General features: G+C 39.1%; 2 protein-coding genes across 3 annotated transcripts in view; both read left to right on the top strand.

The window, feature by feature from the left end:
- Window positions 1-4731, top strand: part of LOC109841030 (dol-P-Man:Man(5)GlcNAc(2)-PP-Dol alpha-1,3-mannosyltransferase) — a 14662-nt gene extending 9931 nt beyond the window's left edge. The window contains exons 4-13 of the mRNA XM_020409884.1: window positions 380-448; window positions 1014-1171; window positions 1290-1356; window positions 1444-1497; window positions 2288-2376; window positions 2892-3008; window positions 3329-3441; window positions 3591-3669; window positions 4125-4181; window positions 4289-4731. Coding sequence (XP_020265473.1) covers window positions 380-448; window positions 1014-1171; window positions 1290-1356; window positions 1444-1497; window positions 2288-2376; window positions 2892-3008; window positions 3329-3441; window positions 3591-3669; window positions 4125-4181; window positions 4289-4466 — 981 coding nt within the window. The 3' untranslated portion in view covers window positions 4467-4731. The remainder of the gene's footprint in view (window positions 1-379; window positions 449-1013; window positions 1172-1289; window positions 1357-1443; window positions 1498-2287; window positions 2377-2891; window positions 3009-3328; window positions 3442-3590; window positions 3670-4124; window positions 4182-4288) is intronic.
- On the top strand, window positions 5985-9066 carry LOC109841032 (protein trichome birefringence-like 19). Of its 2 annotated transcripts, XM_020409886.1 has the most exons (3): window positions 5985-6589; window positions 6623-6904; window positions 8193-9066. In XM_020409886.1, exons 1-3 carry the CDS (start codon window positions 6368-6370, stop codon window positions 8991-8993), a joined length of 1305 nt encoding a protein of 434 aa, XP_020265475.1. In that variant the 5' UTR covers window positions 5985-6367; the 3' UTR covers window positions 8994-9066. The 2 variants fall into 2 exon arrangements, with proteins under 2 accessions (XP_020265475.1, XP_020265474.1); XM_020409885.1 differs by having other exon boundaries at window positions 5987-6904.

Here is a 14866-nt window from a genome sequence, read left to right on the forward strand (position 1 = left end):
GGTTAGGTATAGTAAGTGCAATTAGTCTGTTTTAGTGTCTGTCATCTATGACAGGTTGTTGCTGGTTTAATTGTATGTGTATTGCTAATCATGTATATCAAACTTTCTGAAAAGATAGTTGCATGCACCAGGCAAGGTTTTAGTGATCAGAATTGTTTTTGTTGTATTTTACTTGTGGATAATCGTGCCAGCATGATGCACACGTCAGTAGTACCTAGAATAGCATCTTATATGTAAATTTTATTATGAATATTTGATAATTGCACTTTGGGTGTTACCTCTTTGGCTTCAATAACATCATGTCATGCTTCTATGTCCTGTACCTTTGTAGTTTGGTGATTATATGTTTCTAACTCTCTATTTTCTTGTGTCTATGCAGATTTTATTCGGCATCTTGTATATTGTTAATCTGGGAATCATCTTTCTCATCTATGTAAAGACTGACTTGGTACGTAACCTCATGAAATATTTTCAGAAAGTGACTCTAGTCTTTTATGTTTATTATTATATTGCCATAAGCAATTAGGTTGGTTTTTTGTTTTTCCTGAAAATTCCTTGATGGTGGAGATGATGAATGCGCATCATGCACTTCTCTTTGTTCTTATACAATTTTTTTGCATCAGATCAATTTGTTTTTATCTTCGAATTTACACATATTTCTTTTACCTGCCCTTCTCTAAGCTTTTGACTGTCTAGAAGGAGGGCATATTGAACACTGGTCAATTTGTTGCTCTCTTGTATCAGAGGTGAAGATTTTGACAGCATGTACTCAATCTGAATGATATATTTTTATAGTTCACATTTTCTTGCTTGGGGCATCAGAATGTACTATATCACTGTTGGACAACTTTTAGCTTATACTCAGTGCACCTAAAAATATTTTTCTACCAATGAACATAGCTGGATTTCCATTTTAAATTTTATCAAAGTACGATAATCCCCTTTCCCAATTTAGTTCTTCATTTCATCTACAATGTCTTATGATGGCTAATTCTTTTTTTAATGTTTTGCAGCTTCCATGGTGGACCCTTAGCTTGCTTTGTTTGTCAAAGCGAATTCATTCCATCTTTATGCTTCGTCTCTTCAATGACTGCTTTGCAATGACTCTGCTTCATGCTTCGTTAGCTCTGCTTCTTTACCAAAAGTGGCATCTGGCGTTACTCATTTTCAGGTGATTATCATATTTCTGATTAATACTCTGAGAACCTTTAGCAGTTAATTAATTCTGCTCGTAAAATAGGATAAGTTTAGGTCTCTTTTCTTTAAAATTATTTTGTCTTGCAATGCAGTGGAGCTGTATCAATTAAGATGAATGTTCTTCTGTATGCTCCACCTTTGCTTCTACTAATGTGGAAGGTGTGATACTAGTTATCAATATATTTAATATCCTAGTTTTTCTTTATTTAAATAAATTGACTGTTGCTTTCAAATGTCCTGTTACAGGGTATGAGTATTATGGGGTTGCTTTCTGCATTGTTAGGTGCTGGATTGTTGCAGGTATTCATCTATAGTGTTTTATCTTATTTTCTATATTTTCTCATATTTGTGTTTTATGTTCAATTGGACAGGCCTGCTGAAATTTTTTTAGTTGTTGATGAAGTTCTTCTGCAACCTGTATCTAAGAAAAAGGAAACTACTTACTAAGATCTTAGTGTATGCTGCTAACTTTATTTTGCTTTATTTTCTAATCATACGTACTGAAGAATGGTTCATCTCATTCACTGGCAGAAGACAACTGCTAAGCTGCACAGGGAATGGGGTTAAGACTTTGTTTTTGTCGTGACTACAATTTGTGGCTTGTAATCCTTGCTTGTTGATAGAAGCAATTGAAACTTGACAAATATCTTCCTAATTTAAATATGATTAATGCATATTATGTAGGTGTAGCCTTATGTTCTATGGCTAGTTATCCCGTCACCATCATCCAAATCCTTTCCTAATCTTAATGTTAGCCACTAATTATCTATGTTTCCAACTGTTTTTTCCCCTCCTTTCATTATCCATGTTTTTATTGTGCAAGTGCCTAAGCTTTAACAAAAGGGATATTTTGAGCATGTTTAAAGAGCTTTCTTGAACAACTCTATGGCTAATTGAGTCTTGACTTGTAGATGTGAAAGGTGGATTAACTGGTTGCTCATTTAAAGTTTAAACACTGTATTGATTAGTTGCTACTGTGAAAGGTGGAGATTGCCAATATGCTAAAAACCTGCTGATAATATTTATTATTAACTCTACATTGCTTCTCGTAGAATTTGACATTTTTATTCCTTTGATGAGCACATTGCAGATCCTATTCGGTCTACCTTTTTTGTTGTCACATCCAGTTGCATACATCTCAAGGGCCTTCAATCTTGGACGTGTTTTCATCCATTTCTGGTGCATACTTTAGACTTTTAAGCTGCTTTTGTCATTTGAAGTATTATGTGATGCTGTTGGATTAACCTAAATCCTTATGTTAAATTGTAATTAGTATACCAACATATCTCTTGCTCATGGATAATGCTAAAACCTACTTGTTTGTATCTGTCTACTTACTCAATAGTGTATGTAATCAGAGGTATATACACACAAATGCAAATTTCTTTCTGTAATACACTATTTTGCATACAAACGTGTAAAATTTTGACATATGGATGTGCATTTGTATGTAAGTGGACATATCCTGTTGCACATGTTCCTTTTAATTGACATATCCAATCGTGAGGAATGATTATCCGGATGGTCAGTAGGTGCAGCACCTGTTAGTTCCCTTTTAGCGTTACTTGAGCACTTTTTTTCCAGTAATATTTCTGACTATCCAATTGAGATATATAATTCAGATAATTATGATTACTGTAATGGCTTTCGATCAATAGAGATAATATGACATAAGCTTTTATATTCTTTTTCAGGTCTGTTAATTTTAAATTTGTTCCAGAAGAGCTATTTGTGTCAAAAGGATTTGCAAGCGCTTTGCTGGCTCTTCATCTTACATTGCTTCTGCTGTTTGCGCATTATAAATGGTCCAAGTGAGTGCTTAAGATATATGGTTATATTTGTCATCTGCTGTGCATTCTATGATGCTTAGTTGCTTATTACTTTTCTAAATTAGATAATTGATGCTTAAATCTTCCAATATGTTTTTTTCACTTAAACAATTTTTCTAAGATAATTTGAATTCTATCTTGTACAAGAATAGTTGTGTTCTCTTGATCTTCTTAACGTAGATCTACTGCTTATTTAGGTTTATCAATTTTTTTTCTATTGCTAAGTCAGTTAGCTTTATGTCCACACTGTATCGGATTCTTGGGCAGCATATGGATTTACTGAGTGTTTCAGGCACTGACAGGCATGAAGGAGGGCTCATTCATCTAGTGCAAAAAAGACTTCACAATGCTATGCAAAAGTCCTCCCATCAATCTGTTCCTTCTGAATCAAGCTATAGGCCTCTCAGTAAGGAACGTAAGTGTAAATCTCATAAGGATTCGATCTATGTTATCCTACTCTTTTTTTTGGTCTACAATAAGAAAAAAAACAATAAGAAGTCTTATTTCAGTTCCTTCTATGATATACATCTTGAGCCAAGCTCTTTGTTGTTCTGCTTCTTGTAGATATTGTAACTCTCATGTTTGTTGGGAACTTCATCGGCATCATGTGTGCCCGTTCTCTGCATTACCAATTCTATTCTTGGTAAGCCTCCCAAGCAATTTTTTTTTAATCAAAGTCATTTACTAGCAGAGGTATTGGTCTAATTTGCAAATTTATGTGTTTCTTTTTCATTTTTCTTTTTGGGTATCAGTTCCCATCTGTTATTATCTGCAGAGGACTGAGTATGGCCCCATGACTATGATACTTCAAGTATTTCAAATTTTCATTCAGATAGATGCTGACATGCTATCTTGCAGAAACTTAATGTTGTCTCTGTAAATTGTAATGGGAAAGAAACCTTTTTTATTGAAGAAAATTACGTGAAAATTGAATACCTGATATTGTAGCTTACATGAGATCTCTTGTTATAGTAAAATTTTAGTATGATAAATTAAATAGCAAAAAAAATATATTCAGCTAATAGTGCCTTGGCCATATAAATTAAACTTTTAATAATGATATTTCTTTTTTAATTTTCTTTTCTTTTCCCTTGGCAGGTATTTCTTCTCTTTGCCTTTTCTATTATGGAAAACTCCTTTTCCAACTCCTCTACGGTACAATTCTACCATACTTACCATGGCTCATAATTTATCTATAGTGAGTCTATTGCTTTGTGCTCATTAACACTGGAATCTTCATATTTCATCAACTTTGGATGCAGGTTGATATTGTTCTTTGGTATTGAATTCTGCTGGAATGTTTATCCATCCAACACATTTTCTTCTGTGTTATTATTTTGTTTACATCTATTCATACTATGGGGTCTTTGGATTGCCCCAAGTGAATATCCTACATCGATCGAAAACCCCCTCAACAAAAGAAAGAATAATATGGCATAATACAATGGAACAATCTGAAGGCTGGGCACTTCATCGGTCAATGATTGCAGAAATCATCCTAGCTTTTTATGATGACCCAGCATGCAAAATTTTATGGTGATACCAAGGTTTTTAAGAGGAGATTTCTTTAAGGGGTCCTTGGAAAATTGCCTTTGATAAGCATATTGTATTAAATACATTTTCTTGTTTTTGTCCTTGTCTCTAACTAGTTACTTGTGTCCACACTAATGAAGGGAAATTTTGCAATACATTATATCTTTTATGAGTGTTTTTGTGCTCTTATTTCAAAAGTTTTTTTTTTAAAATATGTAATCTTGTGTAGCTCTCTCAATCATTTAATTTGTGACATATGCAACAGTAGTATGGCAGATTTGGGGCCTCATGGATTTTATGGTTTGTACATAACATCCAGTGAGGGGACACAAATAACATCAAAGTGCACCAACTAGTGACCAAGTCAAAATCAGTTGCTCTCCTCTCTTTGCTTATGCGTTGATACGACCTGCCATTTTTGTCTTGCTTCCAATAAACAGCTCGGTTCAAGTGTTACTTTTGATTTGAACCTCCAACAAAGACGCAGAAAAAGGATTAGTAGGGAACGAAAACTAATATAGAAAACCACATGTAATTGTACCTAATTGGGACTAATAATGCATCCTTTCATGTATTTTGATCAAGATATGGGTTGGAAGATTGCACTCTGCTTTGTGCATAACGACAACTCATTTCACATAGTTTGTTCCCCTTTCAGTCGCATGAGTTCAAAGTCTAGTCATTATTTTTTGCATTTGCCAGAATTGCATTAGGTACATAAAGCTGTGCTATCTCATTTCTGATTTGTGTAGAGAGATAAAATAAAGTAATAAAGTAAAAGAAAAAAAAAATACAAAACTGCATGGCTTTGAGAATGATTGGGCAAAGATTTTATTCATTTGACAGATATGTTTGAGAGTACTATATTCCCAACACTGTTACGTACCATACGGTAGTTGAGATGTTCCATTTTAGAAACTTCAGAGTAGATTCTATAGCATTTGGATCACATACTAATAATATTTGTTTATACATGATTTGATTTTTGATAACTATATGGGCCCTGACTGTTTATGCTACGTGTTAATTGTGAAATAACACAATTGAAAACTAAACAACCATAACTTAAATAGCCAATAATAGACTATTCTGAATTAAAATATTAAATTGCTATATTGCAAACTGCAGATCATAGGGATAAGAGTTTAGTTAAAAAATTGTGAATAATACATTTTTCTTTCAAAAGTATACTTCATAATTCTTCTTACTTTAAATGGGTCTCTTTCATAGTACAAGGCCTTTCTAAATTTCTCAAAAGGATGATTTTTTTATTTGATAAATCTATGATTCTAAACTCTTGCTCTTGAGCTGGAGTAAATCCTTCTACAGATTTCCTTCAAACTTTTCGGGTTAGTTATTAACTCTATATTGTTTTTTAATGAATATTTCTTTATTTCCCAAGCAATGTATTTTTATAGCAAGCTTGAGATAAATTTGGCAGCCTCAAAGTTTGTCTTCCTTTTAGCACATTTTTTTCGTATTATGTTTACAGTAATTGCCTCTTTGTCAGAGGACAAGCAGGCGAAACTTTTTAAATTTGTATGCATGAAGGTCAAAACCTTGCAGGGTGGTTTAACACAACAAAAAACATATTATTTTGGCCATGCACTGTAAATATATAATATATGTAAAAAAAAGCAAAAATCTAGCATAACCCAAATGCAAGGTCACAGCTTTATCATCTGGCCTACTTTCATGCAAATAACTCCAAGCATTTCTTGCAACATGATGGCCAACCAAAATACTATAAAATCCACATTAGCCTACTCTAAAAAGATACACAATCTAAAACCTTTGATCTCTTCAATATGCAAGCCATTTATTCTTCAGATCTTCTCTCTGCCAAGAGAACAAATCTAGAGAAAACCTCTAAACCAATTCTCTTTCTAACACTAACTCTTGTTCTCTTCACCATCTCCTCTCTCTACTACTATTCTTTACTAGGACAGTCAATTCAATATGAACCTTCACCACCTCCTCCCTCGTCATCACATAACATCATCATTGAGCAAATAAATAGTGTTAACAAGGCTAAAGAGTGTGTCAGTTCAAAAAAAAACAAGGCTAAAGAGTGTGATATTTTCAGAGGAGAGTGGATACCAAGTCCTAATGCACCTTATTATACAAATGATACATGTTGGGCAATTCATGAGCATCAAAATTGCATGAAGTTTGGAAGGCCAGATACTGAGTTCATGAGATGGAGGTGGAAGCCGAAGGATTGTGATTTGCCTATATTTAACCCGGCGCAATTCTTGGAGATTGTCAGGGGAAAGTCTTTGGCTTTTGTTGGAGATTCAGTGGGAAGAAATCAGATGCAATCCTTGATGTGCCTCTTAAATAGAGTAAGTATAATTATATTTTCTAGCATGTTTCCAATTTTTTTCCCTTCATGACCATTGATGTATGTTTTTATAGGATAGATAGTAAGTAGTAACTAGCTGATTCCCCCACTCCCCCCCCCCCGCTAATTTTCATGGACTAGAAAGGATGTACATATGTCCCATTTCATTACGCAGCATCTGATGTGGGTAGAGTGATTATGATTTGACAAAATGATCTAGTATTATATCTTGGATGAAAGCCTAAATTAGAATGTTATGTTTAGAAAGTCAAAGAAAATATTATAGAATTTTCAATTTTTTCTTAATTTTAGAGATAATGATGTTAAATATTCCATTTACTATATGATCCTTTTTGACTCATTAATGCATACTTTTATGCTTTTCGATGGCGTCTGACTACTGATATAAACAACGACTGGCTTTTTTTCTATACTTGGGCAATCCTTTGCTATTTAAATCCAATGACATTTGCGTAGTGATTAATACTCTCAAGTCTCAACTACTAACCCTGAAATTGGTTTGGACTCAAGAGTATATAAAAATGTTTATATCTTAACATCATTTATATTTTTGTTGATGCTCAAGTTAATTAGACCTTCTTGAAATATTTAACATATAGAGGTATCTTCCTCGGGATAAACACATGATGCTCAGTTAGTGTTGCCAAAATTGTACTTGAAAGGAACCTAGTGACACCAAAGGCATAACAAACTGATATAGAGACTTAGGTTGTATTTATGATCGAAACTACTTTTTAGGCTTTCTTCTTGCTAAAATTGTAGAGGATAAGTCTAATCGCACCACGTTTTAGACATTTGGTAAGTTTGCAATTTATACCAATTCCTAATCACAGGTCATCTTATATATACATGTACAGGCATTGGGTAATTAGTTTACTGCTTTCATGAAATTTCAGGTACTGTAACATTTAAGGGTTACATCTCCAGATTTAGACTTTATAATCAACTAAAATTGTTTTTTCTAAGTCCCAACTCAAAACATAGACCTAAGCCTTGGGCGACAAATTTTAGAAGTTTTAATTAGAGGGTCAAAATCTTATATATATATTATGCCTCATAATGAATCTAGTTTTGTAGTTGGGTAAAAAAATCTTATACATTTTTTTTAGCACATTAATATGGTTAAGTCTTAATACCCTTAACCGTTGTAGCATTTGTTAGCGTGCCACCTAATAAAATGGAAGTTTGTGCAAGTCCTAGATGTAGGAATGCACGTGTATATGAAGTTATATATGAATATTATTTATGATTCAATTTTCAATTTTCAGGTAACATATGCAGTAGATACTTCCCCCACAACCGATGACAAGTCCAAGCGTTGGTCATATCCTACACACAATTTCACATTAGCCAACTTCTGGTCACCATACTTAGTAAAGGCTCAAGAAGCTGACCCTCGAGGCCCAACACTAACTGGCCTCTTCAATCTATACTTAGATGAGCCTGACTCAAATTGGACAACCCAAATTGAAAATTTTGACTATGTAATTGTATCCACAGGTCACTGGTTCTTTCGTCCAACAATGTATTATGAAAACAACAATCTCAAAGGGTGTCACTACTGTCTACAGAAAAATATCACAGATTTGACAATGTACTATGGTTACAGAATGGCCTTTAGAACTACATTTCGAGCTATTAACAGCTTGCAAAATTTTAAAGGGATGATATTTCTTCGAACTTTTGCGCCATCACATTTTGAGAATGGAGAATGGAATAAAGGGGGAAATTGCATAAGAACAAGGCCTTTCAGGAGTAATGAGACGAGGTTGGCTGGAGTTAATCTTGAGCTTTACATGACACAGTTAGAGGAATTTTGGGCTGCAGAAAGGGAAGGAATGAAGAGAGGTTTGAAGTTTAGGTTGCTGGATATAACGGAGGCGATTTTGTTAAGGCCAGATGGGCATCCTAGTAAATACGGGCACATGCCTGGTGAAAATGTTGTTATGTATAATGATTGTGTGCACTGGTGTTTGCCAGGACCGGTTGATTCGTGGAATGATTTCCTACTGAATATGTTGAAGATGGAGGGTTGGAGGTCTGCTTCTGCTAGGCTCCCTCAGATTTAGTGTAAAATGTATGGTGAGAGGACACTATCAAGTAACTGTGCATTTTGGCTGTTGCTTGTGCATGTTCAGCAAATATTTTGTTGTCGGTGATATGTAGATTTCTGTACCGCTACTTCTTGAATTGATCAATGTTTTGATTTCTCATAGTGAAAACTACCTTCAAAATTGTTAAAATGGACATGAAAGAGGGGTTTTCCATCAGGGGCATTTTGGTTGTTTGGAAAATCAGATCTTACGGTGTTAATTGCGGGAGTCATCTCACAAAACTTAATGAGGGTTAAGTGACATTTCTCAACTTTAGGTGGTTAATTACCCTCAAAACCAGGCAAACCGTTTCTACTTTTTTTTTTTTTGTTGTTTGTTTGTGGTTGGGGTGGGGTGTAAAATTCCCCTGATGGAAAGTAATTGTGACCATTTTTCCATGGCATTAGATATCAGCCAAACTATTTGTCTACAGAGTATGATAATAAACAAAATAAGGAAATGTGCCATTAAAAGTGTCAGATGTTTCTGGTCTTTGGCTTACCCTTGAACATAAAAAAAAATTCAAGAAAAATAGTTTATTTAATTTGATTTTTTTTTCTGATAAGCTTTCCTGAGAAATGTATTTGTTAAGTAAAAAGGTACTGATACATAGATGAACAAGAAAATAAAAAAAAATGAGGAGTTGGAAGATTTGTAAAAAGTAAATTGAAAGACAAAGCACTGGAAGTTCCTTAAGCTGTATAAGAGAGGGGATAACTGTTAACCAGCAGCCTTTGTTGACCCCCAGCAGCCTTTGTTGAACATTAGAGAATTCGGTGGCCGATTTTTGAGAAAAATGAAAAAGGTGGTGGGTCCCACAGTAAAATATTATTAATGGCGGGTCCCACTAATAATATTTTATTTGTGCATAGTATTTCTCAAACACTATAAATAGGGCCCTAAACTCTTAAGAAAATCTCATCCCAGAAACAACTCCTCTTATAGAAGAGTAAGAGAAAACAAAGAGAGAGTTTGTGAGAATTCTTGGAGTGTATCTGATCAAGAGAGGGTGTTCTCTTGGATCAATTCTTTTGGGATATAAAAGAATTTGGCGTCGTCGTTGCACCGTGGAGTAGCTCCGAAGGAGTGAACCACGTATATCTGTGAGTACTCTGTGTTGAATTTTGTGCACTTATTTTGTGATTAAGTCTCCGTTCGAGGCGTTATTATTGGGGTGAATCCTAACAACTGGTATCAGAGCCTGACTTAGAGTATATATATCTGCTTATCGTATGCTCTGTGGCTGCTCCGAAGGAGTGAACCACGTATATCTGTGAGTACTCTGTGTTGAATTTTGTGCCTTTATTTTGTGATTAAGTCTCCGTTCGAGGCGTTATTATTGGGGTGAATCCTAACAACTGGTATCAGAGCCTGACTTAGAGTATATATATCTGCTTATCGTATGCTCTGTGGCTGTCACTAAAAGTGGATCGCACTATTCACGTGTACGGTACTATTCACGTGTACGGCACTATTCACGAATACGGTACTATTCAAGAATACGGTACTATTTACGAATACGGTACTGTTCACGAATACGGTACTATTCACGAATACGGTACTATTCACAAATACGGGAAAGACATCTACAGTTGAAGACAACAGGCTTCGAATTGAGAAGTTCGGCGGCCAAAATTTCAGGTATTGGAGGATGCAAATAGAAGACTATTTGTACCAGAAGGATCTCTTCCTACCCCTCCAAGGAGAGGCGGGGAAACCTGAGAAGATGGACGACGATAAGTGGAAGGTGCTCGATCGTAAAGCACTTGCCACCATCAGGCTCAACCTTCACCAGCATGTGACTTACAACGTCTCGCATGCGACCACCACCAAGGAGTTGATGGAGGCCTTGGAGGCGCTGTATGAGAAGCCGTCTGCTTCAAATAAGGTGTACCTGATGAAGAAGCTATTCAATCTCAAGATGCAGCAAGGAGCTCGCGTGGCGGACTTCTTGAACGAATTTCAGGCTGTGGTGCAACAGCTTGCTGCAGTAGATCTAAAGTTCGACAACGAGATCCAAGCTCTTCTGCTACTTTCTTGTCTACCAGATTCATGGGAGAATATGGTAATGGCGGTGAGCAACGCTAATGGCAATGACAAGATGAAGCTCGACACAGTGGTTGGGGCAATTCTGGATGAAGAATCTCGCCGCAAAGTCTCAGGAGCTGAGGCCTCTAGCAGTGGGAGTGCTCTGCATGTCGAGGCACGAGGGCGTGCACAGAAGAAGGGTAGGGGACGACGAGGCCAATCAAAATCCAGAGGGAAGTCTAAAGAGCCAAACCCGAATGGTTACGGTGAAGGGAAGTGCTTCAGATGCGGAAAGAAGGGCCACTTTGCACGGGACTGCAGAGTTACTGTTCAAGCATCAGCAGGGGATGATCGGGCTGACGGTGCAGCCAATCTCATGCACGAGACGGATTCGGATGCACTTCTCCTATCCCTAGAAGACAAAAGTGATGCGTGGGTCATCGACTCTGGCGCATCTTTTCATGCAACCTCACAACAAAAGCTGCTTTCATCGTTCGTGAAGAAGGACTTGGAGACAGTCTATCTTGGCGACGATCAACCTTGTAAGGTTTCCGGGAAGGGAAATTGTACCCTCAAGATGGAGGGCGGGACCACCTTGACGCTGAATGATGTTCGGCATGTACCAGATCTCAGGCGAAATCTTATATCAGTCGGGCAACTGACTGACTCCGGTTACAGAGTATCCTTCGAGCAGAGAAGCTGGAAGGTGTCCAAGGGTGCCCTGGTGGTGGCACACGGCAAACGCGAGGGGTCTCTCTACATCGCCAACGGGAAGATCGACCACTTGCTTGCCGCAGGACAAGCATCATCATCATCATCCGTCGACTGCATGACTTGGCATCGACGACTTGGCCACATGAGCGAGAAGGGGATGCAGATTATGGCCGCGGGAGAGAGGCTTCCGGGTCTGAACAAGATCGATCTGACTTTCTGTGAGGACTGCATCCTAGGCAAACAAAAGAAGGTGAGCTTCAACAAGACCGGACCGGCTCCAAAACTGCAGAAATTGGAGTTGGTGCACACCGACGTGTGGGGACCTGCGCAAGTCCCATCTGTTGGTAACTCTCTTTACTTTGTCACTTTTATTGATGATGCTACGAGAAAATTGTGGGTGTTCTTCTTGAAGCACAAGTCAGATGTATTCATCATCTTCAAGAAGTGGCTTGCCTGTGTGGAGAACGAAACAGGCAATAAGCTGAAGTGCCTAAAGTCTGATAATGGAGGCGAGTATTGCAGCCAGGAGTTCGAGAACTTCTGCTCGTCCCGTGGGATTCGGAGACTGAAGACCGTCCCAGGCACACCTCAGCACAACGGAGTGGCGGAGCGCATGAATCGCACTATCTTGGAGCGCGCCAGAAGTATGAGGATCCACTCCGGATTGCCCAAGAGCTTTTGGGCTGAAGCTGTCAATACTGCTGCATACTTGATCAACCGCGGGCCATCCGCGGCTCTCAATTATGGGATACCTGAAGAGGCTTGGACCGGAAAGAAGCTGAAGCTAGAGCACTTACGAGTATTTGGTTGTGACGCCTATGTCATGACCAATCCTGCAGACCGGTCAAAGCTTGATCCAAAGTCAAAGAAGCTCTCTTTCATCGGCTATGGAGGAGATGAGTATGGGTACCGTTTCTGGGATCACGATGCGCGCAAGGTGGTGCGCAGTCGTGACGTCGTATTCCATGAGAATGCGGTGTACAAGACCAAAGAGGTGAGTGGGAGTCAGCTATCTCCCCCTCTTTTCCCAGATATTGCTGACAGTGAGGACAACGATGAGATACCAATCAGCATAGAAGACGGAGACCAAGAGAACATGCAGGATGCACAGCAGCAGGATCCAGCAGAGTTGCCGATCGCAATTCGCAAAGCTCCAAGAAATCCAAGGGTGCCAGAGAGGTACCTTTCCACAATGAATTACCTTCTCCTGACTGACAATGGTGAGCCAGAGAGCTATGAGGAGGTACAGCAGACCGGCAAAGCTCGCGGCGAGTGGGAGTCTGCCATGGAGGAAGAAATGAAGTCCTTGATGAAGAATGGGACTTGGGAGCTTGTAAAGCTTCCACGAGGGCGAAAGGCTCTTCACAATCGGTGGATTTATCGGGTCAAGGATGAAGCCGATGGACGGAGACGCTACAAGGCGAGGCTTGTAGTGAAGGGCTATGAACAGAAAGCAGGGATTGATTATTCTGACGTTTTCGCTCCCGTCGTCAAGTTGACCACGATCCGAACTATGCTGAGCATTGTAGCAGTTCAAGATCTCCACCTAGAACAGATGGATGTGAAGACGACATTCCTTCATGGAGATCTGGAGGAAGAAATCTATATGCATCAACCAGTGGGCTTCGAGGAACGAGGCAGGGAGGGCCTCGTATGTCGTCTGCACAAGAGCTTGTATGGCCTGAAGCAAGCTCCACGACAGTGGTACATGAAGTTCGAGAACTTTATGGAGGAGAACGGTTTTCTCAAATGTGACACAGACCACTGCTGCTTCATCAAGAGATATGACGAATCCTATGTAATACTCTTGATTTATGTTGATGACATGTTGATTGCAGGGCCCGACTTGGCCCGCATTGAGGAACTCAAGGGGCGTCTCTCCGAGTGCTTCGAGATGAAGGATCTGGGTCCAGCAAACCAGATTCTGGGGATGAGGATCATCAGAGACAGATCAGCACGGAGGCTGAGGTTGTCTCAGAAGGCCTACATTGAGAAGATTCTTGAAAAGTTTGGCATGGAGAAAGCTAAACCGGTGGGCTCGCCGTTTGCAAGTCATTTCAAGCTATCGAAGACCCAAGCACCAGAGACTGCTGAAGAGCACGAGTTCATGGCAAACATACCATATGCATCTGTCGTCGGGAGTTTGATGTATGCGATGGTGTGCACGAGGCCAGATATTGCACAAGGAGTGGGAGTTGTGAGCCGCTTCATGAGCAATCCAGGGAAGCAACACTGGGGTGCGGTCAAGTGGCTTCTACGCTACTTGAGAAGCTCGTCCGACCATTGTCTTGAGTATGGCGGGGCAGATTTGCAGCTAGAGGGCTTTTGTGATGCAGACTACGCAGGGGATATAGATTCAAGAAGGAGCACGAGCGGCTACATCTTCATCTTGGGTGGTGGAGCGATAAGTTGGAGATCCAAGTTACAGGATACTGTGGCTTTGTCGACAACCGAAGCCGAGTACGTGTCTGCAGCAGAGGCAGCAAAGGAGTTGCTATGGTTGAAGGCTTTTCTTCTCGAGCTTGGAGTAAGCTTTGAGAAATACTTCATCCACTGCGACAGTCAGAGTGCCATTCACTTGTCAGAGAACGACGCATTCCATGCTCGGACCAAGCATGTTGACGTGAAGCACCATGCCATACGGAGATGGCAAAGCAGGAACGAGTTCAAGCTTGTGAAGATTGATACGAGGTATAATCCAGCTGATATGCTGACCAAGCCAGTTCCGCTCGAGAAGGTGAGGCTGTGTGCAGCCTCATATGGCCTCCGTTGAGAATGTTGAGGGCCGTGCAAGACGCCAAAGATACAAGACATCCGGATGAGAGGTATAATCCAGCTGATATGCTGACCAAGCCAGTTCCGCTCGAGAAGGTGAGGCTGTGTGCAGCCTCATATGGCCTCCGTTGAGAATGTTGAGGGCCGTGCAAGACGCCAAAGATACAAGACATCCGGATGATGCTACCAAGAATGGTGTGAAGATATGATTGATATTCAATCAAATCTTCAAGTGGGAGATTGTTAACCAGCAGCCTTTGTTGACCCCCAGCAGCCTTTGTTGAACATTAGAGAATTCGGTGGCCGATTTTTGAGAAAAATGAAAAAGGTGG

The sequence above is a fragment of the Asparagus officinalis genome, chromosome 5 (genome assembly GCF_001876935.1).
Source record: "Asparagus officinalis chromosome 5, Aspof.V1, whole genome shotgun sequence".
Classification (NCBI taxonomy): domain Eukaryota; kingdom Viridiplantae; phylum Streptophyta; class Magnoliopsida; order Asparagales; family Asparagaceae; genus Asparagus; species Asparagus officinalis.